Below are 24,048 nucleotides of genomic sequence, written 5' to 3'. Positions count from 1 at the left end.
GATTTTCCTAGTAATGAGGGAAATCGAGTTACTCAATGCCTTGTGTGTGTGTGTGTGTGTGTGTAGGAGTACTGATATTTATTCAGCCTTTGATTAAATTGGTTGAATTGAGCATGAACTCTACATTAGTTTTTAAATTTTTTAAAAATTGGATATTTGTAGCAAGACTCACATCTTGTGGGAAAAGGCAGCTGAGATAGGCAGGGACCACTGAGTAAATGATGCTTGGAGGGCTCACTCAGGATGGGAGATGCGTGCTGAAAATAGACTATGCACTTAATGAACAGGATGGCCACGTAGTAAACAAAACCATAACACCCCAAAAGAAAGAGAGAGTGTGAAAGGGAATGTGCATGCAACAGAGGCTCGGGTGGTGGGTGGGGCTGGAGGTTGGTGTGTTAAGGGAGGGATACTGGAAACATTGGTGGTGGGCAATGGGCACTGGTGGAGGGATGATTGTGTGACTGAAACGTAGTCACAGAGGCTTGTAAATCTGTAACTGTATCTCTTGGTGATGCATTAAAAACAATTTTAAATTGGATATCGTTGAGACCGACCATTCCAATACTGTTTATAATTTGGTTTCAGTCATACAACAATCCAGCACCCATCTCTCCACCAGTGTACATTTCCCACCACCAAAGTCTTCTGTTTCTCTACCCAGCCCCAAACCCAGCATCCCTCTAGAGGAGGCACTTCCCTTCTTGCTCTCTCTCTCTCTCCATTTCCTTTTATGCATTAGCTACTCAATGTCTTGAGTCAGACATTTATTATAGTGCTTACAGATTGCTTCTTACTTTCATTTGAATTCGCTTGTAGAACTTTTAAAATCAGCAAAACTATTTGGAACTCAGTGAATAATGTCTCTATTGTTTAGTTCCCCACATCCCACTCTTTTTTAAAGAAACATTTTATTTATTAATTGCCTTTTGGGGTCACACCTGGAGATGCTCATAGGTTCCTCCTGGCTCTGCACTCAGGAATTGCTCAGAAGACCATATGGGATGCCGGGGACAGAATCCACATCAGCCATGTGAAAAGCAAACACTATATCCGCTGTACTATGGCTCAAACCCCAAACCTACCCCACTATTATCCTAGGGCTTTGCTGTGGTTGGAGAGACATACACAGTGGGATAGAACACTCGTCTTGCACATGGGTGACCCGAGTTTGATCTCCAGCACCCCATTAACTGCGGAATGTATCACATTAGGTTAATTGTTTTCACAGAGCCACTTCAATATTCTCACAGATGAATATTTAAAATCATTTCATAAATGAGATAAAGGGGACAGAGAGCAAGAGTATAGAGGAAAATATGCTTGCCTTGCAAGCAGCCAAACCCAATTGGAGACCCAAGCATGACCAGATGTGCATCCCCTTTCCCAAGAAAGGATGGAAATAATGTTTCGCTTACAGGGGCAGCTTTCTACAGTGTGTTTTATTCAATTCATTGATCTCATCTATAGAGTAAGCTCTGGACTAGGATATGGGTCCATATGAGATACTATTTTCATTTTTTTTACACCCCAAAATCCTCGCACGCCATCCATATTTCCCTGGTCACACCTGATGATGCTCAGGACTCACTCCTGCTTAGAACTCAGAAATCACTCCTGACCCTGTGTAGATCATGTGAAGGCAAGTGTCTTACCAACTGGGCTATCTCTCCACCTCCCATCACTTAACCTTTGCAGTGGTATTTTTCTGTCCTGAGCACTTTGTGTTAGAGATGGTGTGAGAGTAATTCAAGTCTCTGGTGGCAGTGGTTTGTGATTTCCTCAAGTTTACAAAGGTGCAGTTTAGAAATGGGCCTTTGTGGTTTTTTATCAGCAAGAAAGGACAGATCACTGGGTAGCAGGAGGAGACAAAAAGAGCGATGTTTTCTAACCCTTGTACCTTGTGACAGTAGGTTGCATAAATGGTAAGGCAGCAGTTGGTCCAGTAAAAAAAAGCAAAACAGCTGACTTGGACCAGGATGGTGTGGGTGACCTTGATCTCAAGAGAGGACTGTGGGCAGAGACTGTGCCTAAGGATGTGCTGGACATTCTTGCGGTGGTTGAAGAGGAACTTTACCATGTGCGCGCTGGTCCAGATCATAAGGAGAACACACAGGAAATCTCTTAAAATCATTCCTCCCTGAAATGCAGATGTTCCTATCTTCTCTGTGTCGTGTGCCATACAATATTTTAGGCTATAAACTCCTTCAATCCCAGTAGTGTTGAATGGGGCCTTCACTCCAATGATAAGCCGACTATAGATCAGCATGTTGAGTACCCAGAAACAGAGGAGGGCAGAAAAAATGCATGTGTAGATGTTTGATTTGAGCCATGTCCACTGAGCATGGTTGTTGGTGATCACAATGGCTTGGAACACACTGAGGAAAGATGTGGTGCAGAGGGAAAGACCCCGGCCCACTCTGTACAAGAACAATACTGCCTTACAACCTGTGTAGTTCAGAAAATTTCTTATTCCAAAGAAAAATATTAATTCAGGAATCCCTGCAAATAAAACTGTCATCATGTTGGCGAAAGTTAAGTGGATAAATATGCAATCTATTGGCTTTGCTCTCTGCAAAAAGGTGTTTATATTTATCATGATCAACAGTGAATTTCCAACAAAACCAAATATGAATTGGAAGAAAAATAATACTCCCAAAACCATATCTTGTAGAACTATTGTGTCCATTGATTCCTTGTTCATTGGTGAAAGACCTGCACAAAGTATAAATAACAGATTTGTTGATGAACATGAGAAAAATGTCATAACTTGCTTGTGTGAATGTGACTTACACGTTACATCAATATAATCTACAAAGGTGCTGTCATTTTTCAGAAAGTGAAGAATTAGTGCAAAAAATAATTTTATAGGATTATCAATATCACCTAGCAGAATTTATTACTATCATATTTTTTGGTTTTTTTTTCGGGTCACACCTGGTGATGCCCAGGGGTTACTCCTGGCTCTGCACTAGGAATTACTCTTGGTGTTGAGGGACCCTTTGGGATTTCGGGATCAGCCATGTGTAAAACAAGTGCCCTCTCTGCTCTTCAGTCTCTCGGCCCTAATTTTCCATTTTTGTTGAATTATTCTGTTGACTGTTTTCAGAGTAATAAATTTAGTATCTTGTTGAACATTTTTATCAATTACATGTTTTATATCAGAGAGATTATGTTTATTTTTATTTTTTTTTTTTGCTTTTTGGGTCACACCTGGTGATGCACAGGGGTTACTCCTGGCTCTGCACTAAGGAATCACTCCTGGCGGTGCTCAGGGGACCATATGGGATGCTGGGAATCGAACCCGGGTCGGCCGCGTGCAAGGCAAATGCCCTACCTGCTGTGCTATTGCTCGAGCCCCACAGAGACTATGTTTAAATCATATGAACATAAATTGATTATTTTTAACTTGACAACTCTAATGCATTTCCATAATATGTCCCAGAAAATGAAAATCATTTAAGTAATTAATTTTTTCCCTTTGACTTTTTGGTCACGGTGATGTTCAGGGGTGACTTCTGGCTCTGCACTCAGGAATTACTCCAGAAGTTTCTCTGGGGACTATACAGGGTGCTGGGGATCGAATCCTGGTGTGCCATGAGCAAAGCAAATGCCCTACCCTAGGTACTATCACTCAGGGCCCACATTCAAATCTTTTCAATCATATTATAGGATCACCATTTTACATCACATTGTTCTGGCCTGCCTCCTGATCCTGTCTTAAAGTATCACAGGACCATCTGATTCTGTAGATTTCTCTTCTGAAAATTTGTCACAGACTATGTGACAAATAAAACAGGAATATCTAAGCTTTGGGGTCACCCAAAAAGGGATAATATTGAGTGGCCATTTATTCATCCATATCACTCTAGCATCCTGGTTCCCATCATATGAGCCACTGTTGAAGTTGAAAGACATACTCAGCACTGTGAGTAGTCATGGTATAATTAAGGGGTACATGAAGACAGGTACCCCGATATTTCACACGGCCAATCAGCAGCACCCTTAATGGATAGATTAGGTGACAATTTGCTATTCTATTCTGGCCTAGACATGCCTGCCTGCTTCCTTCGGGTCTAAACTTATTTTCCTTAGGGGACTATACTGATCTTGGGGTCCCTGTTAGGGGATTAATTGTCCACATCTCAATATTTCTTACCCAAGTCTGTTGCAGTGTCCATGAATTCGTAGATACTTTGGTCCAGTGAAGGTCTCAATATCTTTCCTGGACATTATTTTCATCTGCTTCTCTACCATGAGTCACAGCTTCTCAAGGACCCTTTCTTGGGGTAGAGCATTTGCCTTATATGTGGGCAACCTGGGTTCGATCCCCCGCATTCCAAATGATACCCCAAGCACTGCAGGAAGAGATTTCTGAGTGCAGAGCAAGGATTAAGCCCTAAGCTTTGCCAGATGTGGCCCCTTAAAAAAAACAACCCCTGGGACACTAACACCCAAGAGTAGTAGAGATAAGAATCAGGTCTGCCCCATAGATTGGAAACTGGCCTCACATGCTGGGGGAAAAGGCAGCAGAGACAGAGAAGGGAACACCTAGTGGAGAATGTTGGGAGGACCCACTTGCGTTGAAAGTTGCGTACCAAAAGTAGACTATAGACCCAACATGGTGTCCACTCAATACCTCTATTGCAAACTGCAACACCCAACAGGAGAGAGAACAAAAGGGAATGCCCTGCCTCAGAGGCAGGATGGGGTGGTGGGGGTTGGGATGGGGTTGGTGGGAGGGATACTGGGATCATTGGTGGAGGAGAATGGGCACTGGTAGAAAGATGTAAACTAAATACAAACATGAAAGTTCATAAGTTTGTAACTATACCCAACGGTGATTCACTAATACAAATTTAAAAAATAATAAAATTAAATTTAAAAAAACCCAAGGGATGCAATTCTGGGCCAATGCTGCGGGTTCTATTTTTCCCTGTGTGAGGACTGCAATTCAGGCTGGGTAGGGTGAAGAGCATGAAGTGGTCTACATATCATACAGCTGTTAGAAAAAAAATAATGTGTGAAAATTGCTTCTAAAGTGATGAACATGAAGAGTATCATGCAGAGAGAAAAAATCAGAGGGAAAGAGACAGACATAGAACGACTGCACTCATTTGTGGGATTAAAATAAAACACATAGTATAAGTCTAACAACTGTGAAGAGTAGAAACAAGGGCAGTGGGATTGGTTCATAGTCCAAGCCTGTCTCCAGGCTGGAGGTGAGGGACATTGGGATAGAGATGGAACAATTATGATATGGTGGTTGGAATGGATTGCTCTTTATGGGAGATGTGTGCTGAAAGTGGGCAAAGGCCCAAACATGATGGACTCTCGGTATCTTTATTGCAAATCATAATGCTCAAAAGGATAGAGAGATACAGAGACAGAGACAGAGAAAGACAGAGGCAGAGGCAGAGAGACAGAGAGGGAGACTGAGACAGAGACACAGAGAGAAAACTGGGGATATTGGTGGTGTGAAATGTACACTGGTTGAGGAATGGGTCTTGGAACATTGTATGTTTGTAATTCCACCCAGAAAGCTTGTAACTATATCTCAGAGTGATTCAATTAAAAACACACACACAGAAAAAGAAACCTGTTGTGTGTATGGGTCGCTCTCCTTCCTACCCCTTAAATCCTGCACCCGAAGATTGAAATATTCTGTTTGTTCCTAAGCCTTTGACCCCAAGCCTACTTCCAGTCGATTCTCAGTCACTCGTTTTGAAACACTTGTCATTTACTTACAACCTCTGTCGCGTTCCGTGCAGAAAAGTTAATTGACTCCAAATCACTATCTTCCCTCCATAGATGCTGATTGCTGTGGCGCTGCCTAACCCAATCCCTGCCCCATTTGGTGGTGCGATGCTGAGGAAAGCCATTTTCATTACCCATCCGCTCACTCTCACATTCATTTATCCTTATTTCTCACTCTGGTCCTGGCCTTTCTCACACACTCTTACTCTGCTCACTTTATAGAAATTCATCTTTGGGGCTGAAGCCATAGTACGGTGACTATGCATTTGCTTTGCACGTGACCAGCTCAGGTTCAATCCCCAGCATCCTATATGGTCCCCGGGCACTGAGAGGAGTAACTCCTGAGTGCAGAGCCAGAGTAACCCCTGAGCATCATCAGGTGTGGCAAAGAAAGAAAAATCATTGTCATTAGGAATAAGAATAAACTATGCCCCCGTGGAGCGCCTGGCCAGGGGGGAACCAGGAGTGCCAAAGCATGCTCCAGACCCCACACAGGCACTGAAGCAACCCCTTCGAGCACAGGTACACTGGCGGTGGCATGGCCGCCAGCGCAGCCAAGTTATTTTTCTCTTTCCCAGTACTTTGGACTCACAGCTCAGTCTCCATAAGCTAATTGTGAAGAGGACATCCTGGCTATCCCAAACACAGTAGGCCAATAGTCCACTAGCCTATTTCTATCAAAATACTCCTCAAACCACCAAAATAGCAACAAACACAAAGAATTGAACAAGTCTAATGGAAAAGAACAGATTCCTAAAGCTACACTATTGTCCCCGTATAAGGCACAGAGGAGCACCAAAGAGGTAGGATTCTTACAGGGGAAAAGGAGACCAGCGTCGACCGAGTCCATCTAGAATCCTCCCTTGCAGTGAGAGTGGTCACTGATAGTGAACTGGAAGGACCCATGTCCATACTACCACAGTAACATGCAGACACAGTGCACAATCCCCCATGAAGAGTTGATGAAGAAAAGAGCTCTAAAGCCTCAACAGGGAATTCCCACAAACATAATCCCTCTGACAAAGAATTCAGAGATGAAATGTTGAGGATGTCCAATGACGTCAAAGAAACGGTGAAACAGGCATCCAGTAAATTAAAGGACGACATAAAAGAAACAGTGGAATGGACAGCCAAGGAAGTACAGGAGGAAATGAGAACAGAAATAAGAAAGCTACAAGCAGAAGCGTCACCAATAAAAGATTCTGTAGACGAAATAAAAACCTCAGTGGGTACCCTCAACAGTAGAGTGACGACAACTGAAGATGAAATTAGTGAGCTTGAAGACGAGCTGCAGAAAGCACACAGAACACAAGATATAATGAAAAAAGACCTCCAAATAGCACTCGGGAGAATAAGAGACCTAGGAGATGAATTCAAGAGGAACAACAGAAGAATCATCGGAGTACCAGAAGGACAGGGAGACAACCCCAGTGAAGTAGCAACAGTTAAAGATATCGTTGCTGAGAAGTTCCCAGAGCTGAAGAATGCAGACATCCAAATCAAAGCTCCTTTGATAAGCTAAAAGAGACCCTAACAAAAAGACTCCAAGACATATCATAATCAGAATGGCAGATATCAAATAGAGACACAATATTGCAAGGAATAAGAATAAACTCATTGTTTTCCTGTGGGTTGATGTAATTTTTCAGCTAGATAGAAGCAAAGGTTGTACAACAGTTTCATTGTAGGGGCAGTTATAAGTGAAAAATGAGAAGGGGATTATTTTAAGAAGATTTTTTTGTCAGTTGTTTAATGAAATATGAAAATATGCATGTACATAATTAATAATGTTTTCAAAAGGCATAGGAAGAGGACTGGAGCAATAGCACAATGGGGAGAACTTGCCTTGCACTCACTGTCCTGGGTTTGACCCCTGGTATCACATATCCCCTGAGCCCCAGCAGGAGTGATTCCTGAGCACAGAGCCAGGAGTAAGCCTTGAGCGCAGCCCAGTGTGGCCTAAAAGCCAAAAAGGAACATAAGGGAAATAGCACAAGCCATTAGGGAATTCACAAACATGCTAAAATATCATCACTTTCAGAAACATATTAACAGAATTGACTTAACATTTAAGAAAATGTGTCAGGTTACCAAATGACCAATGAGACAGGCAGCTCTCTCCTTGGAAATTCTCATACATGGGGCTGGAGTGAGAGTTCAGCGGGGCGGGCATTCACTTTGCTCGCATCCGACCCGTTTGATCCCGGGCCTTTTGTATGGTCCCCCCAGCACCCCAGGAGTGACTTCTGAGTGCAGAGCCAAGAGTGACCACTGAACATCGCCAGGAGTGACCCAGAGAGCTAAACCAACCAACCAACCAAGAATCTCACCCAGGTCTGGGACGGTAGCACTGCAGGGACATTGTTTGCCTGGCACACGCCTCATAGGGGGTTATCCTCGGCATCCCTTATGACCCCCGAACCCTATTTGGAGTGAATCCTGAGTTCAAAGCCAGTAGTGAGCCCTGAATACCACCGGGTGTGGCTCCAAACAGAAATAAAAAAGTTTTGGATCATACAATATTATAAATATCAGGGAGAACTAATTGGTTCAAGGTAATTATAACAGAATATATCACTGTATCACTGTCATCCCGTTGTTCATCGATTTACTCGAGCGGGCGACAGTAACATCTCCATTCATCCCAGCCCTGAGATCTTGAAGCCTCTCCTTACTAGTCTTTCCCAACAATTTGAGGCTCTTTTCAGGGTCAGGGGAATGAGACCTGTTATTGTTACTGTATTGGCATATAGAATATGCCATGGGGCTTGCCAGGCTCTGCCATGTGAAAACAAAATATGTAAGGTGCAAAACTCATTATTTTATTCATAAGCATGAACATATCAACGGTCATAAGCTCAATCTATTCCACTATATATTCATCATATGATAAAGAAGAAAAATATTGAAAATTAAATTAGATTTCTCTACTCACTATTAATGAATGATCTACATTGGTTAACAATTGAAACCTCCACAAGAAACTATTATGATAACACAATTCACAAAACAGTTGCAAAGTTAAAGGATTTCCAACATTATTACTTCAATAAAACTATTCCAACTTAAAAAAATCATTTCAATTGATGCAAGAAATTCTTGGTCGAAACTTTTTAAACTCATAGAAAGATATTTTTGGAAGGCAGAGAAAGATATTAGAATGCATAAAATATTTATGAATCAGAACTTCTGGTATTGTGATAGAAAATTCCCCCCAATATTAAAAACTCTAAAATTTAATAAAATAAACCTCAAACAACCATAAAATCATTTAACTAAGGTGAACCAGAAAAGGGAGTTCTATTTTCTTTTGTTCATTTTTTCGTTCACATTCGCAAGTACTCAGGGTTTCTCCTGGTTCTGCACTCAGGGAATCACTCCTGCAGGGATCAATGGCCCTAAGGGACATCAGGGATCAAACCTGCGTCAGCTGCAAGCACGGCATGAGCCTTCCTGCTGCACTGCGTCTGCCGCCCCAACAGTTCTTACATTTTGGTTATGAGATCATAGGCTCTAAGAAAAATGCATGAAAAAGGGCATTTGTGAGAAAAGTTAAAAATCAATGAGAAATGCATAAAGAGGTGGGGGGAAGAGAAATAAAAGAAAATTGAACTCAGAAAAAAGTTTAATCAGAGTAGATTGGTTAACAGAGCTGCTGTATAAGTGAATGAGGATGTAAATATTCTAAGAAACTTTTTATATTTGTTGCTATGAGAACTAGTTATGCCACCAAAAAGTTTTAAAAAATACCTTTAAAGGAAAGTGCAGATTAAGAGAATTAAAGGGGGACAGAGTGATAGTTCAGAGCATAGGGTGCTTGTCTTGCTTGTGGTGGGTTTGGGATTAATCTCCGGCATCGCATAGGGTCCTCAGAACCCACCAGGAGTGATCCCTGAGCACAGAGCCAGGAGCAAGTCCTGAGCACTGCTGGTGTGGCCCCCAAACAACTCAAGTTCAACAAAAGGGAAAGTACAGAAGAATACAAAGCGTAACAAAACATATGGTTGAAACTGCAGAGAAGAAAATCATAAATTGACGGGGCTAGTGGGTAGGTCGTTTGCCTTTCATGAAAGCCAATCAGGATTTTATGCCCAGTATCCCCTGAGTACGACCAGAGTAATTCCTGCTGGCCATACACTCAGCAGATTAGTTACCATGCCTTAGGGTCCCCCAAGCACCATCAGGAGCAATTCCTGCATGCAGAGGCAGGAGTAACCCCTCAGCATCACTTGGTGTGACTCAAAAGTAAAAAAAAAGAAGAAAAGAACCCCAGAATTTCATGAGTATAAAGAAATGCATAAAGTACACATTTAAAGTATATATACAAAGTATATAGAAACTCAGATGAGCTTAGCATTAGAAAGCGTGTCCCACAAAAACAGCATTAGGAAAATAAATTCTCCAATTCTTTTTTTAACTTTTTTGGGTCACACTTGGCGATGCTCAACTTACTCCTGGTTCTACATTCAGGAAATACTCCTGGCGGTGCTGGGGAACCCTATGGAATGTCAGGGATGTTGGAACCAGGGTCAGCCGTGTGCATGACAAATGCCCTACAAATGCTCTATCTCTCCAGCCCAGGGAAAGGAAATTTTTCTAAAGATGAATCCCTGTCTCTCCCTTCAAGCAGGAGCAGAGTCAGGAGGTACTTACTGAGTCTGAGGCTGGCGAAGTTGACGGGACCCTCTGCCAGGCTGTGGGTGAATGCCTGTGTGTTAATCCAGGGCTATAAAACCCACCAGTGACTTGGTCCCCAGACACCCTGTCACTTGGAGCTCAGGAAACTTTCTGATGTGCCCATGGACTCACAAATTACTGTCTGAGTTGCAAATGGATCAATTTAGAAAAGTTTTTAATTCAAGTCCCCCTCAGGTGTTCACTTCAGAAACTTTCCCATTACATCAGCCTGAGTCCTCAGAGTCCTTCAGGAGCAGAGCAGAAAACAAACTTGGGCATAATTGGCTACTCGCAGAGAAATCAAAAGTTCTCAGTAATCAAATTGCTGTCACAGTTTTTTGGAGAGTAATCATTTTTCTCTAAGGCTTCTCTCAATTTGGGATTTATTGTGGAACAATCAAGTCTGAATTGACTTAGGAAAACATGGACTATAAAAGACAATAAATAAGGATTAAAAATCATTCTGAATATTAATGGAATCTCTAGACCATATATATATGTATTTTTTTTAGTCATGATTAGCGATACTTAGGAATTACACCTGACTCTGCACTCAGGAATTGCTACCTGGGCTGGGGTACCATATGGGATGCTGGGATTGAACCTGTGTCAGCCATGTGCAAGACAAACACTTTACCTGCTGTACTATCATTTCAACCCTGCTTACTTATTTCTATATGTCATAAATTACTGTCTACATTTCTAAATATTTGATGAGCATGAAAAGTGTAACTCTCAGATTCTAGAATATAGGAATATTTACAAACATCTTTTTTTTTTCTTTTTGGGTCACACCCAGCGATGCACAGGGGTTACTCCTGGCTCATGCACTCAGGAATTACTCCTGGCGGTGCTCAGGGGATCATATGGGATGCTGGGAATCGAACCTGGGTCGACCGCGTGCAAGGCAAACGCCCTACCCGCTGTGCTATCGCTCCAGCCCCAGAATATAGGAATATTTAAATGACTCTTTTTGTTTTGCTTTTTGGATCACACCTGGGAGTGTTCAGGGGTTATTCCTGTCTCTGCATTCAGGAATTACTCCTGGTGGTGCTCGGGGGACCATGTGAGATGCTGGTGATCGAACCCGGTCAGCCGCATGCAAAGTAAAAGTCTTACCTCATGTACTATAGCTCTAGCCCCCATTTGTATGACCCTAAGCTTCACTTTTGATCAAGTTTCTGGTTTCTGTTGCTATTTGGGTCACACCCAGTGATGGTCAGGGCTTTCTCTGGCTCGACACTCAGGATTTACTCCTGGCAATCCTTGGGCAACTTTATGTAGTGCTGGGGATTAAACTTTGGTCAGCTGGTGCAATGCAAGTGAATTCTTGCGTGTTGGATTCCCGCAGACACTGTTTCCAAATCATCTGGAAAGTATCATTCTATCGATTAGAGATCCTGGGATTCTCCTGGAGATCAGTGATAGGGCTTGGAAGACACCACAACACAGGTGGCTTAGGAGAGTCCCAGGAGAAGCGCTGTCTCCCCCATAATTTGTAATTGCTGTGTGTAATCATTGCCCCTCTATTACAAGCAGTTCGGCTTGGTTATGGGTCTATTTTTCTTCCTTGCTGGAGATGATGTTATTTGAGTTACTTGCCACCCATTGCTGTGCACCCGTGGCTCATCACACCCCATCACTCACAATTCTCCATGAGTGTTAAACTCTGCTGTGTTCAACTCCTCCTCTGTGCTTCCCCCGCATCATTTCCATTCCATCCCTGTCCCCCACTCTTTAGCAGTTCCTCTTTCCCTACATTAGCCCAATTTATTTTTCAATAAAGTTGTTGTCTGGTGAACAGTCTGCAGTCTGTTCATCTGTCCATCACCTGAGAATGCCTGTCAGTCCTGAACGCACCAGGGCACATGGACACCGCAGGTTGTGGGGAGTTGGGGATTGCTCCAGCCCTCAGACTTAGGTTTTTACATGTTCTTTTTATTGTGTAATCCAACTGTAGTAAATAACAGCAAATTATAATATGTTAAGTTATAATATCTTAAGTGTGTGACTTAGAACATCCAATAAGCTTTCTTACATAATTCCACATCTTGCTTAATTAGAGAAACAGTATACTTAGGGATTATATGATGGAATGACATCACTATTCATTACTATACCCAAAAGATGAGTGATCACTGCCGGATTAATAGTGAAGTGGGTGTGACTCCAAATGGCAAAAAAAAAAAAGTGTTGTGCTTTTTCCCATTGTTTGCCTCTGTTCATCCTTTTTAAGATGAGAAATACATCCTTATGGCTGTTTCAGTTGTTACATAGAATAATTACCACGAATTTAAACTACTTCAAGATATGATTGACTTGGACTCATTAAAAATTTTTTTTGTTTTTTTTTTTTTAGAGCAACACTTGTCAATATTCAGGGGTTGCTCCTAACTCTGCACTCAGGAATCATCCCTGGTGGTACTTAGAGAACATATGGAATTTTGGGGGGTAAACCTGGGTCAGCTGTGTCCAAGGATAGCCACCTACCCCTTTATACTACTTCTATGGCCCACCTTGGAGTGCATTTTTGTTTGGCAATGTGTCTGTCTGTTCCTCAGGCATTTTTTGATGTTGAACCGCTTGCCAGTACATTTCCTAAATACATGTCCACACAGTCACCAACAATAAAATGTTCTTTCTTGCTTTGCTTTTGTTATGGGGCCACACTTGGTGATGCTGAAGGTTTTTTTGTGACTCTGTATACAAATATTACTCGTGGCCATGCTCAGGGAACCCTATGGGATGCTGGGGACTGATCTCTGTTGGGCTGCATTCAAGGCAAGCTGCTCCCCGCTGTACTATCACTTGGTCCCAGAGGCATTAGTTTTTATGGGTTCCGTAAGAACCCACTGAGCAACAGTTTTCCTACTTACCTGATCCTGATAAGATTCCCCTAGAGCTGAACAGAACACCATTCTTTGGAGTTTGAAGTGAGTAGTGAAGAATTACTTCGGGATGTCAACACATTTCACTTGTATTTTTTGTTTGTGGGCCATACCCAGTGATGCTAAGGGATTATTCCTGGCTCTGCACTCAGAAATTACTCCAAGTGTTGTACGGGGGACCTTGTGGGATGCCACAGATTGGTCCTGGGTCAGTTGTATAAAAGACAAACTCCCTCCCTGCTGGACTAACGCTCCGATCCTAATGATGGGTTAATGTTGAATCAAACATCACCCACAATCACTCATCCTGCTCTCTGCCCACACCTCACACCACCCCTGGCCCCAGTTCCCAATTTTTGTAGATTTTCTAGAATAGATGGTTTTCACTTGATGTTTACTCACATTACTTCACAAAACCATCTACTTTTGATGAATAATTGAGACCAATGTCATTGTTGATGAGAGGAATTGAGCTACTCAATGTGTATTTTTTAATGGAGGAGTACTGATATTTATTTGGCCATTGATTAAACTGATTGAATTGGGCATGAATTCCACATTAGTTTAAAAAAATGTTTCAAATTGGATATCCATGAGATAGGCCATTCCAAGGCTGTTCGAAATTGGGTTTAAGTCATACGGTGATCATGCATCCATCCCTCCACCAGTGTACATTTCTCACCACGAAGGTCTTCTGTTTCCCTACACCATTCCCCACTCCTCCAGCCCCAACCACCAGCATCCCTCTAGGGGAGGCACTTTCCTTCTTGCTCTCTCGCTCCTTTTTCTTATGTGATTAGGTACTCAATGTATCGAGCCAGACATTTGTTATACTGCTGATAGATTGCTTCTTACCTTTATTTGATCTCATTTACAGATCTTTTAAATCCACATTTTATGCACTCAGGGAAACTATTTGGATCTCAGTGAATAATGTTTCCATTGCTTTGTTTCCCCACCCCACTCTTCTTTTTAAAAAACATTTTATTTATTTATTGTCTTTGGAGTTTTTGCTGTTGTTTTTTTTTCTTTTTGGGTCACACCCAGTGATGCTCAGGGGTCACTCCTTGCTCTGCACTCAGAAATTACCCCTGGCCGTGCTCAGAGGACCATATGGGATGCTGGGACTTGAACCCGGGTCAGCTGCGTGCAAGGCAAACGCCCTACCCGCTGTGCTATTGCTCCAGCCCCATCTTCAGAGTTTTTGGAGTACTTATTACTAACCTTTGTGATGGGGCTGTTTGTCCAGTAACAAAGATTTCCACTTCTGATTTCAATCTGACTTTGATATTTAAATATTTAACACTGACAGACATACAGAAAGACAACAAAATCACATGCATGTGCATTCATACATGCATGATCGATCGATCTGACCCTCTAAGAACCAGGGAAGAAGAGAAGTTTTTCTGTTACTGTTACTTTCCTCGCTTAAGCAAGCTGTGACCACTTATGGTGTTACTTTTAACTATGTGCTAGCACTTTTTGAAAACTTTGCAGAAGCTAATACTCTAATTCTGCTTGATTGGCAAACTCTTGCAAAGGCAGTGTTAGAAAATTCTCAGTATGTACAATTTAAGTCTTGGTGGAGAGAAGAGGCTGAGAAATTTGCTAGAATTAAAACACCAAAACAAGTTGATAACACTGTGAACCAGATTTTAGGCACTGGCAAGTGGGTTTTAGCAGAAGAACAAGTCCGTTTAGAGGCTTGTTCTATTTTATTTTATTTATTTTTTTAAATTTTTTTTTATTGAATCACCGTGTGGAAAGTTACAAAGTTTTCAGGCTTATGTCTCAGTTATACAATGCTCGAACACCCGTCTCTTCACCAGTGCACATATTCCACCACCAAAAACCCCAGTATACCTCCCATCCCCCACCCCACCCCTGATTTCGTAGCTGATAAATTTCACTTCACTTTCTCCTTACCTTGATTACATTCCATATTTCAACACAAAACTCACTATTGTTGTTGGAGTTTCCCCCCCCAAAACAGCCCTGCTGAAAAGGAAGCATTTGATAATTAGTTTTCCATTGCTGAGAAGAGATATGAAGCGGCCATGCGGTTTGGGATTTCTGTATTTTAGTAACTAAGTCCAGGGAGATTTATGTCAGAAATTGCATCATTTCCCTTTCTGGGGAAGCATGGGGCTATGGCTTAATTCACAGTCTAGAGACATTTCTGCAAGAAGCTGCTGGTAACAAAAGTAATCTAGCTGGCCTCCGGATCATGGTCGATCAGCAGCGGAGCAGCTGCACACACGTGTGGCCACCTGGGTTGAATCTCAGCAGAGAGCGCGCAGGAATCGCCGCTGTCCCGAGATCACCTGAGCATCCTGCAGTTGCAAGTTTGTACCTCTTTCTTTTTTCCCCCATGCCTCCAAGTTCGTAACTCCTTAATGGTCCTTATAAGATAGCAGACACCATGCCATCTTTCCTCGAAAAGGGAAAAAAAGCTGAGAGAGAAAGACCTTTCCCTTCCTGTGCCGGCATGAGGCTATGGCTTAGTTCACAGTCTAGAACCATTTCTGCAAGAAGCTGCCAGTACCAAAAGTAGTCTAGCTGGCCTCCGGATCGTCGTCAATCATCAGCAGAGCAGCCGTACACACGTGTGGCCACCAGGGTTGCATCTTGGCAGAGAGCCAGAGGCAAACATTTTAGAATCTGTTAATAAGACCTGTCTAAAGGTGTGGAGTTATTCTGAGACCTCTACAAAACATACTATGTCATTCACAAAAATCTTTCAGGAAGCAAATGAACTTTACATAGATTTTATTGCCAGACTCCAGGACTCTCTTGAAAAGGCTATACTTGATGAAGGCCTTCGTGAAATGCTTATGCTGACTTTAGCAGTGGAAACCGCTAGAGCAGATTGCCAAAAGGCAATTCAAACTGTTAAGTTAATGGGAAAAAACTCCCTGGGTGAGTTTATTAAAGTATGTAGGGAAGTGGGAACACCAACCCATCAGGCCAAATAATAGCTGCTGCTTTTAAAACAGTAAACCAGATAAAACGTTATGGCTGTGGAGCTTTGGGACATCTCAGATGAGATTGTACTAGTATTAAGTCTGGGATGGGAAAAGAACCAGGCATCTGTAGACGATGTAGGAAGAGGAAGCATTGGGATAATAAATGCCATTACAAAAGAGAAAAAGTTAGACAAGATAATGAACTGTCGGGACAATCCACAGAGAAGCGGCAGGCATTCTGGTGAGCAACGCGGCCCGGACAATGCTCCGGACCCGAATCGGGGCCAGCAACACCGGGGGGCCGGAGGGAGGAGGTGCCGCCTGCACACCTTCTCCGGATGGAACCCCGGCGACACTGAGCAGCAACTAACACGGCTCCAGGATTCGGGACTGGGACAGATCCGAGCCGCGCGGCCGCTAGCGCAGCCGCGCGACCTTTTCTCTCAGAGAGCCAGTCCTGTGTAACCTCAGAGATCCAGCACCTGAGTAACCTCAGAGAGCCAGCACCTGTGCAAACTCCGAGAGCCAGCACCAGAGTAACCTCAGAGAGCCAGCACCTGTGCAACCTCCGAGAGCCAGCCCTGTGTAACCTCAGAGAGCCAGCCCTGTGTAACCTCAGAGAGCCAGCACCTGTGCAACCTCCGAGAGCCAGCACCAGAGTAACCTCAGAGAGCCAGCCCTGTGTAACCTCAGAGAGCCAACCCTGTGCAACCTCCGAGAGCCAGCCCTGTGTAACCTCAGAGAGCCAGCACCTGAGTAACCTCCGAGAGCCAGCACCTGAGTAACCTCAGAGAGCCAGCCCTGTGTAACCTCAGAGAGCCAGCACCTGAGTAACCTCAGAGAGCCAGCACCTGTGTAACCTCAGAGAGCCAGCCCTGTGTAACCTCAGAGAGCCGGCCCTGTGTAACCTCAGAGAGCCAGCACCTGAGTAACCTCAGAGAGCCAGCCCTGTGTAACCTCAGAGAGCCAGCACCTACGTAACATCGGAGAGCCAGCATCTGTGTAACCTCAGAGAGAGCACCTCTGTAACCTCAGAGAGCCAGCCCTGTGTAACCTCAGAGAGCCAGCACCTACGTAACATCGGAGAGCCAGCATCTGTGTAACCTCAGAGAGAGCACCTCTGTAACCTCAGAGAGCCAGCCCTGTGTAACCTCAGAGAGCCAGCACCTGTGTAACCTCAGAGAGCCAGCCCTGTGTAACCTCAGAGAGCCAGCACCTGTGTAACCTCAGAGAGCCAGCACCTGTGTAACCTCAGAAAGCCAGCATGCATGTGCCATCCCATACATCTAAGCAACAACCCCCATGACAAATGGAGTTATTAATATGAATAAATTTTTACTGCGTGTTGTTAAAAAAAATAAAAAAAGAGGTAGAAATCAGAAGGGAACACCTAGTAGAGACTATTGGGAAGACCCACTCAGGTTGAAAGCTGCGTGCCAAAAGTAGACTATAGACCGAACATGATGGCCACTCAATAAATACCTCTATTGCAAACTACAACATCCAACAGGAGAGAGAACAAAAGGGAATGCCCTGCCACAGAGGCAGGGTGGGGTGGTGGGGGTTGGGGTGGGGGTGGTGGGAGGGATACTGGGAACATTGATTGAGGAGAATGGGCATTGGTGGAGGGATATAAATGAAATGCAAACATGAAAGTTCATAAGTTTGTAATTGTACCTCATAGTGATTCATTAATAAAAAATTTTTAAAAAGAAAAAAAAAAGATAATGAACTGTCGGGAAACAGGAGTTGGGGCTCGACCTGGGGTCCCTTCAACAATATGGAATATCTTCAATAAAATCTAAAATTAAATTAAAGAGTCTTTCATTCCCTACCATGATAACAATCAGTAAACCCAAGAGCATTAGCAAGAAACTGTCCTATATTGACCTTGTGAGAGCAACGGAGGGAAGTGTAGCGACTGATATTTGTTTTACAGGATTTGTTTCTGACTTCTAATAAAATTTATAAAATCACAACTAATGTTTATGACTCCCTTCCAAAAGGAACAGCAGGATTGATCTTAGGGAGAAGTGGTATGAATATGCGAGGTGTTAACATAAAAGTGGGACTCATTGACAGTGATTTTGTTAATGAAATCTCAAGTATAGTCTGTTCAAGCAGATATTAGAATATTAAAAAGGGAACGTATTGCTCACTGCTTTTGCTTCCATGTATACTAGGAAAAAATACAGGCATGAAAAGAAAGGGTGATTTTGGAAGCACTAATGCAGAAATATTTTGGGCAAAAAAGATTACTGATGATAAGCCTATTTTGGTTATGACCTTTGAGGATGGGACTTAACTGGAGGGTATGTTGGATTCAGGTGCTGATGTTACTGTTGTCACCTCCCATCGTTGGCCTATGGTTTGGCAAAAGCGTTGTATGGACGTTACTTTTTCTGGTATGGGTGTGGTCACTGATGTTCAACAGAGTGTGCAACCTCTTCGTTGTAGTGATCCTGATGGAGACACGGCAGTCATCCATCAATATAGTGCTCCAATTGCTATCACCCTATGGGGACGAGATTTGTTGCAAAAACTTGGTGTGAAATATATTAAAGAAAAAGAGGTATCTCAGCAATCACCTTTTTAATTTGGGCCGCTGCTCAAAGAACAGCTCTCCCAATAGTCTGGAAAACGGTTCAGCCTGTTTGGGTTGAGCAGTGGCCCTTAACAAAAGAAAACTTAAGGCTTTGAATGAATTAGTTACAGAACAGTTTGAATTGGGACATGTTGTTTTCATTTCTAGTTCCTGAAATTCACCAGTATTTGTTATCAAGAAAAAGACTGGTAAGTGGCGAATGTTAAGTGATTTCAGAAAAGTTAATGACTGCATGGAACCAATGGACCCTTTGCAAATGGGCCTACTTAATTTGGCCATTATTCCCAAACAATGAAAAATTATCATAATTGATCTAAAGGATTGTTTCTATACCATCCCTTTGAGAGAAGAGGATAGAGAAAAATTTTCCTTTACGGTGCCTTCCTTAAATAGTGAAACTCCTGCTAAAAGATATCACTGGACTGTTTTGCCTAAGGGATGATGAATAGTCCCACGATGTGTCAATATTTTGTTAATCAACCATTGGATATAATTAGGGCACAGGACCCTGAAGTCAAAATTATTCAGTACATAGATGATATTCTTATCACTGCCCCACGTTGGGCGCCATCTGTTGCAACAAATGCTGCATTAAGGTTTGGTTAGACAGTGTGAGGTATTTAAGATATGCAGGCGAAAGAAATATACGTTTTCTGGGAGGATCACGTAACTGTGTTCATAGTTTTTCGTGCTGTGGCCTGCTGGAGAGCAGCCTGTTCAGCCCCCTTTTATTAACTAGCTTGATGTTTTAACCAGTGATATTCAGCCACATAGGCAGAATATGCAAATTTACTTAGTCAACAGAAACAGTACCAAAGTCAGTTACACAACTGGAAGTATAGTCAGTTAAAGTAACAGTAACAGAAAAACGATGTTTACATCCAAGCCTAGCTAGGCCTGAGATTATGGGATGTTGTACACCAACATTTGGCATCACACCTGGAGATGCTCAGGGGTTCCTCCTGGCTTTGTACTCAGGAATTGCTCCTGGCATTGCTTGGGAGACCATATGGGATGCAGAATTTGAACCCAGGTAGCCGCATGCAAGGAAACACCTTACCCGCTGTACTATCGCTCAAGCCTCAACACACCTCACTATTATTCTGTTAGAGGACTTTTCCAGGGTTGGAGAGATACACAGTGGGATAGAACACTTGCCTTGCACATGCGCAACCCGGGTTTGGTCTCCAGCACCCCATTAACTGAGGAATGGGTCACAGGTTAATTTTCCCCACAGAGTCACTTTCCTATTGTCAAAGATGAATACTTGAAATCATTTCATAAATGAAACAAAATGGGAGATAGAGCAATAGTAAGAGTGTAATGTGCTTGCCCTGCAAGCAGCCAAACCCAGTTGGAGCCTCAAGCACAGGCAGATGGTCACCCCCTTTCCCAACAGAGAATGAAAATAAAGTCCCTTTTAGAAGTGCAGCTTTCTAGAATGTGTTTCATTCCATTTAAAGTTCATTGATCTCAGTCTGTACAGTAAGCTGTGGACTTTGAGACATGTTCATAGAATATACTATTTTCTTTTATTTTGTATCCTAAAACCCTCACAACTCCTGCTTATTTTTCCTGGTCCTACCTGCTGATGCTCAGGACTCACTTCTGGCTCAGTAATTAGAAATTACTCCCGCTGGGGGGCTGGAGTGATAGCGCAATGGGTAGGGCGGTTGCCTTGCAATGTGGCCGACCCGGGTTCGATTCCCAGCACCCCATATGGTCCCCTGAGCACTGTCAGGAATGATTCCTGAGTGCAGAGCCAGGAGTAACCCCTGTGCATCACCGGGTGTGACCCAAAAAAGCAAAAAAAAAAAAAGAAATTACTCCCAGAATTGCAGGTCATGTGCAAGGCAAATGCCCTACCCATTAGAGATACTGGGTTATCTCTACAGCCCCACATCACTTAACCTTTGCACTAGGATTTTTCTATTCTGAGCACTTTGTGTCAGAGCTGGTGTGAGAGTTATTCAAGTCTCTGATGGCAGTGGTTTGTGGAGAAGATTTCCTCATCTTTACAAAGGTGCAGTTTAGAAAGGAGCCTCTTATGTTTTTTTATCAGCAAGAAAGGACAGATCACTGGATACCAGGAAGAAACAAAAACAGTGATGTTTTCTAACCCTTGTACCTCATGACTGTATGTTACATAAATGGTAAGGCAGAAGTTGATCAAGTAACAAAAAACAAAACAGCTGACTTGGGCCAGAATGGTGTGGGTGGCCTTGATCTCAAGAGAGGACTGTGAGCAGAGACTGTGTCTAAGGACGTGCTGGACATTCTTGCGATGGTTGAAGAGGAACTTTACCATGTGCGCGCTGGTCCAGATCATGAGGAGAACACACAGCAGGTCTCTTATTACCATTCCACCCACTGATGCTGATACTCTCATCTTCTCTGTGTCGTGTACCATACAGTATTTTTGGTTATAAAATATTTTGATGCCAGTAACGTTGTATAGGGCCTTCACTGACAAGATGACCTGGATATAAATGAGCATGTTGAGTACCCAGAAAAAGAGTAAGACAGAAGAAATGCATGTGTAGATGTTTGATTTGAGCCACGCCCACTGAGCATGGTTGTTGGTGATCACAGTGGCTTGGAACACACCGAGGAAACTTGTGGTACAGAGGGAAAGACCCCGACCTACTCTGTGCAAGAACAAAACTGCCTGACAACCAGTGTCATCCGGAAAGTTTCTTATTCCAAAGAAAAATATTAATTCTGGAAACCCGGCGAATAAAACTGTCATCATGTTGGCTAAAGTTAAGTGGGTAAATATCCAATCTATTGGCTTCTTTCTTTGCAGAAAGCTCTTGACATATAGCATGAGCAACAATAAATTGCCAATAAAACCAATAATGAACTGGAAGAAAAATAATACTCCCCAAATTGTTTCTTGTAGAACAATTGTGTCCATCACTTTTATGTTCCTTTGGTAAAGAACTACAGAAAAAAAGATAAATAACAGATTTGTTAGTGAACTTGAGATAACTGTCATGACATGCTGGCCTCAATGTGACTAACATATTCGTATTCAGTAGAAGGTACAAAAGCACTGTCAATTTTTAAAAATGAAGAATTAGTGAAAAAAGAATTTTTAGAGGGTTGTCAACATCACTGAGGAACAGGTATTGCTTCCATGTTTTTGGTTTTTGAGTTTAGTGGCCCAGTCAGTGATGCTTATCAGTTACTCCTAGTTTGCAATTTAGGAATCACCCCTGGCATACTTGGAGGACCCTATGAGATTCAGGGGATCAAATAAAAATGCAAGTGCCCTCCACGCACTTGCCACAACAGTGTCTCTGGCCCTGTTGTTTTTATTATTGTAAAACTCTTCTAGTTGATTATTTTCAGAGAAGCAAATTTAGTATCTAAATTTAGTATCTTGAGCAACTTAAATCAAGTATATATAATATCATAGGGTTATACTTAAGTCATATGCAGCTTAAACAGATTCTGTTTAACTTAACAGCTATTATGCACTTCCATAATATATCCCTGCAGTTGAAAATCATTCAACTTTTTTTTTTCCTACTTTGGCTTTTTGAATAACACCTGGTGATCCTAGGGATTACTTCAGGCTCTGTATTGAGGAATAACCTCTGGTGGTGCTCGGGGCACCATATGGGGTGCTGAGGATAGAACCCTGGTCTGCTACATGCAAGGCCAATGTACCCTAGCCAATGTACCTTTGCTCCGGCCTTGTTCAAGTGTTTAAATCATAGTATTGCATCACCATTTTACATTAAGTCATTCTGGCCTCTCCCCAGATCCTCTTAGTCACAGATAGTCTCTGGGGAGCCAAGAGAAGCCCCTGAACATTGCAGAGTGTGACCCAAAAATCTACAGACTATCTGGTTTTGTAGATTTCTCAGTACCCATCCCCTCACCTCTCACATTCATTTATCTCACTTCTCACACTGGTCTTGGCCTTCCTCAAACATTCTCACTCTGCTCACTCCAAAGAAATCAGTCATCAGGGTTGGAGCCATAGTACAGTGGGTAGGCATTTGCTTTGCATGTGGCCAGCCATCCCCTATGATCCCTGACATCCCCGATGTTCCCCGGGGCATTGCCAGGAGTAGTTTCTGTGTGAAGGAGCCAGGAGTTACTCCTTAGTGTCACCAGGTATGGCAAAGAAAGGAAAAACGTTCATCAGAACAAATCAAATTAAACTCAATTTGTTTTCTTTGGGCGATGTAATTGTTCAGCTAGAGAGAAGCAAAGGTTGCACAACATTTCCAAGGAGGGACAGTCGTTAGTGAAACACAGTAAAAGGAATCATTTGAAGAATAATTTTTTTCATTAATTTACTTAATTCAGTACCAATATATGTGTGTGCTAATTGACAATGTTTTCAAAATATCGTAAGAAAAGACCTGGAGCAAGAGCACAGTGGGGAGGACATATGCCTTGCATGCAGCTGTCCTGGGTTCAATTCCTGGTACCAGATCTCCCTGAGCCCCAGCAGGAGTGATCCCTGAGCACAGGCCAGGAGTAAGCCTTGAGCGCAGCCGAGTGTGGCCTAAACGTAAACCCATAAAGTAGCTTGAGGAAAATATCAAATGCAATTGGGGAATTCTCAAAAAAGTGAAAATTTCATAACTGTAGGAAACATTAACATAATTGACTTCACATTTAGCAAAATATGTCAGATTATCATATCACAAATGAGATAGGCAGCTCTCTTCTCTAAAATTCTCATTTATGGGGACAGATTTAGAGTCTAGCAGGTAGGCGTTTACCTTGAAAGAGGCTGACCCTTTTGCTCATGGCATTTTAGAAGGTGCCCCCAACACCACCAGGAGTAATTCCTGAGTGCAGAGCCAAGAGTAGCCCCTGAACATTGCTGGGTATGACCCAAAAAGCTAAACCAATCAAACAAAGAACCAAAAATTTTGTATATGTCTGGAGCGATAGATAGTACAGCTCAGAGGGCGCTTGCCTGGCATGAGGTTGATAGGGTTTGATCCTTGGCATTCCTTACTGTCCCCGGAACCCCACCTGAAGTGATTCCTGAGTTCAAAAACAGGAGTAAGCTTTGAGCACCACCGAGTGTGTCCCGAAACAAGAACAAAACAATTTTGTACTATAAAATACTACGAATATGAGAGAAAACTTACTAATTCAAGAAAATTATAACAAAATATGT

General features: G+C 42.7%; 2 protein-coding genes across 2 annotated transcripts; both read right to left on the bottom strand.

The window, feature by feature from the left end:
* Positions 1-1,681: 1,681 nt before the first annotated feature.
* Positions 1,682-2,599, bottom strand: LOC105943498 (vomeronasal type-1 receptor 4-like). Its single transcript, XM_012935872.2, has one exon. It carries the CDS (start codon positions 2,597-2,599, stop codon positions 1,682-1,684), a length of 918 nt encoding a protein of 305 aa, XP_012791326.2.
* An 18,226-nt stretch (positions 2,600-20,825) lies between these two features.
* Positions 20,826-21,813, bottom strand: LOC105943499 (vomeronasal type-1 receptor 4-like). The gene is given in 2 exon segments (XM_012935873.2): positions 20,826-20,949; positions 20,951-21,813. Coding segments are annotated over 2 exon segments (987 nt in total).
* Positions 21,814-24,048: the final 2,235 nt, after the last annotated feature.

This window comes from Sorex araneus, chromosome 2 (genome assembly GCF_027595985.1).
Source record: "Sorex araneus isolate mSorAra2 chromosome 2, mSorAra2.pri, whole genome shotgun sequence".
NCBI classification, from domain to species: Eukaryota; Metazoa; Chordata; class Mammalia; order Eulipotyphla; family Soricidae; genus Sorex; species Sorex araneus.
The sequence above is the reverse complement of the archived record's forward strand: the minus strand, read 5'-3'. Positions and strand labels throughout refer to the sequence as shown.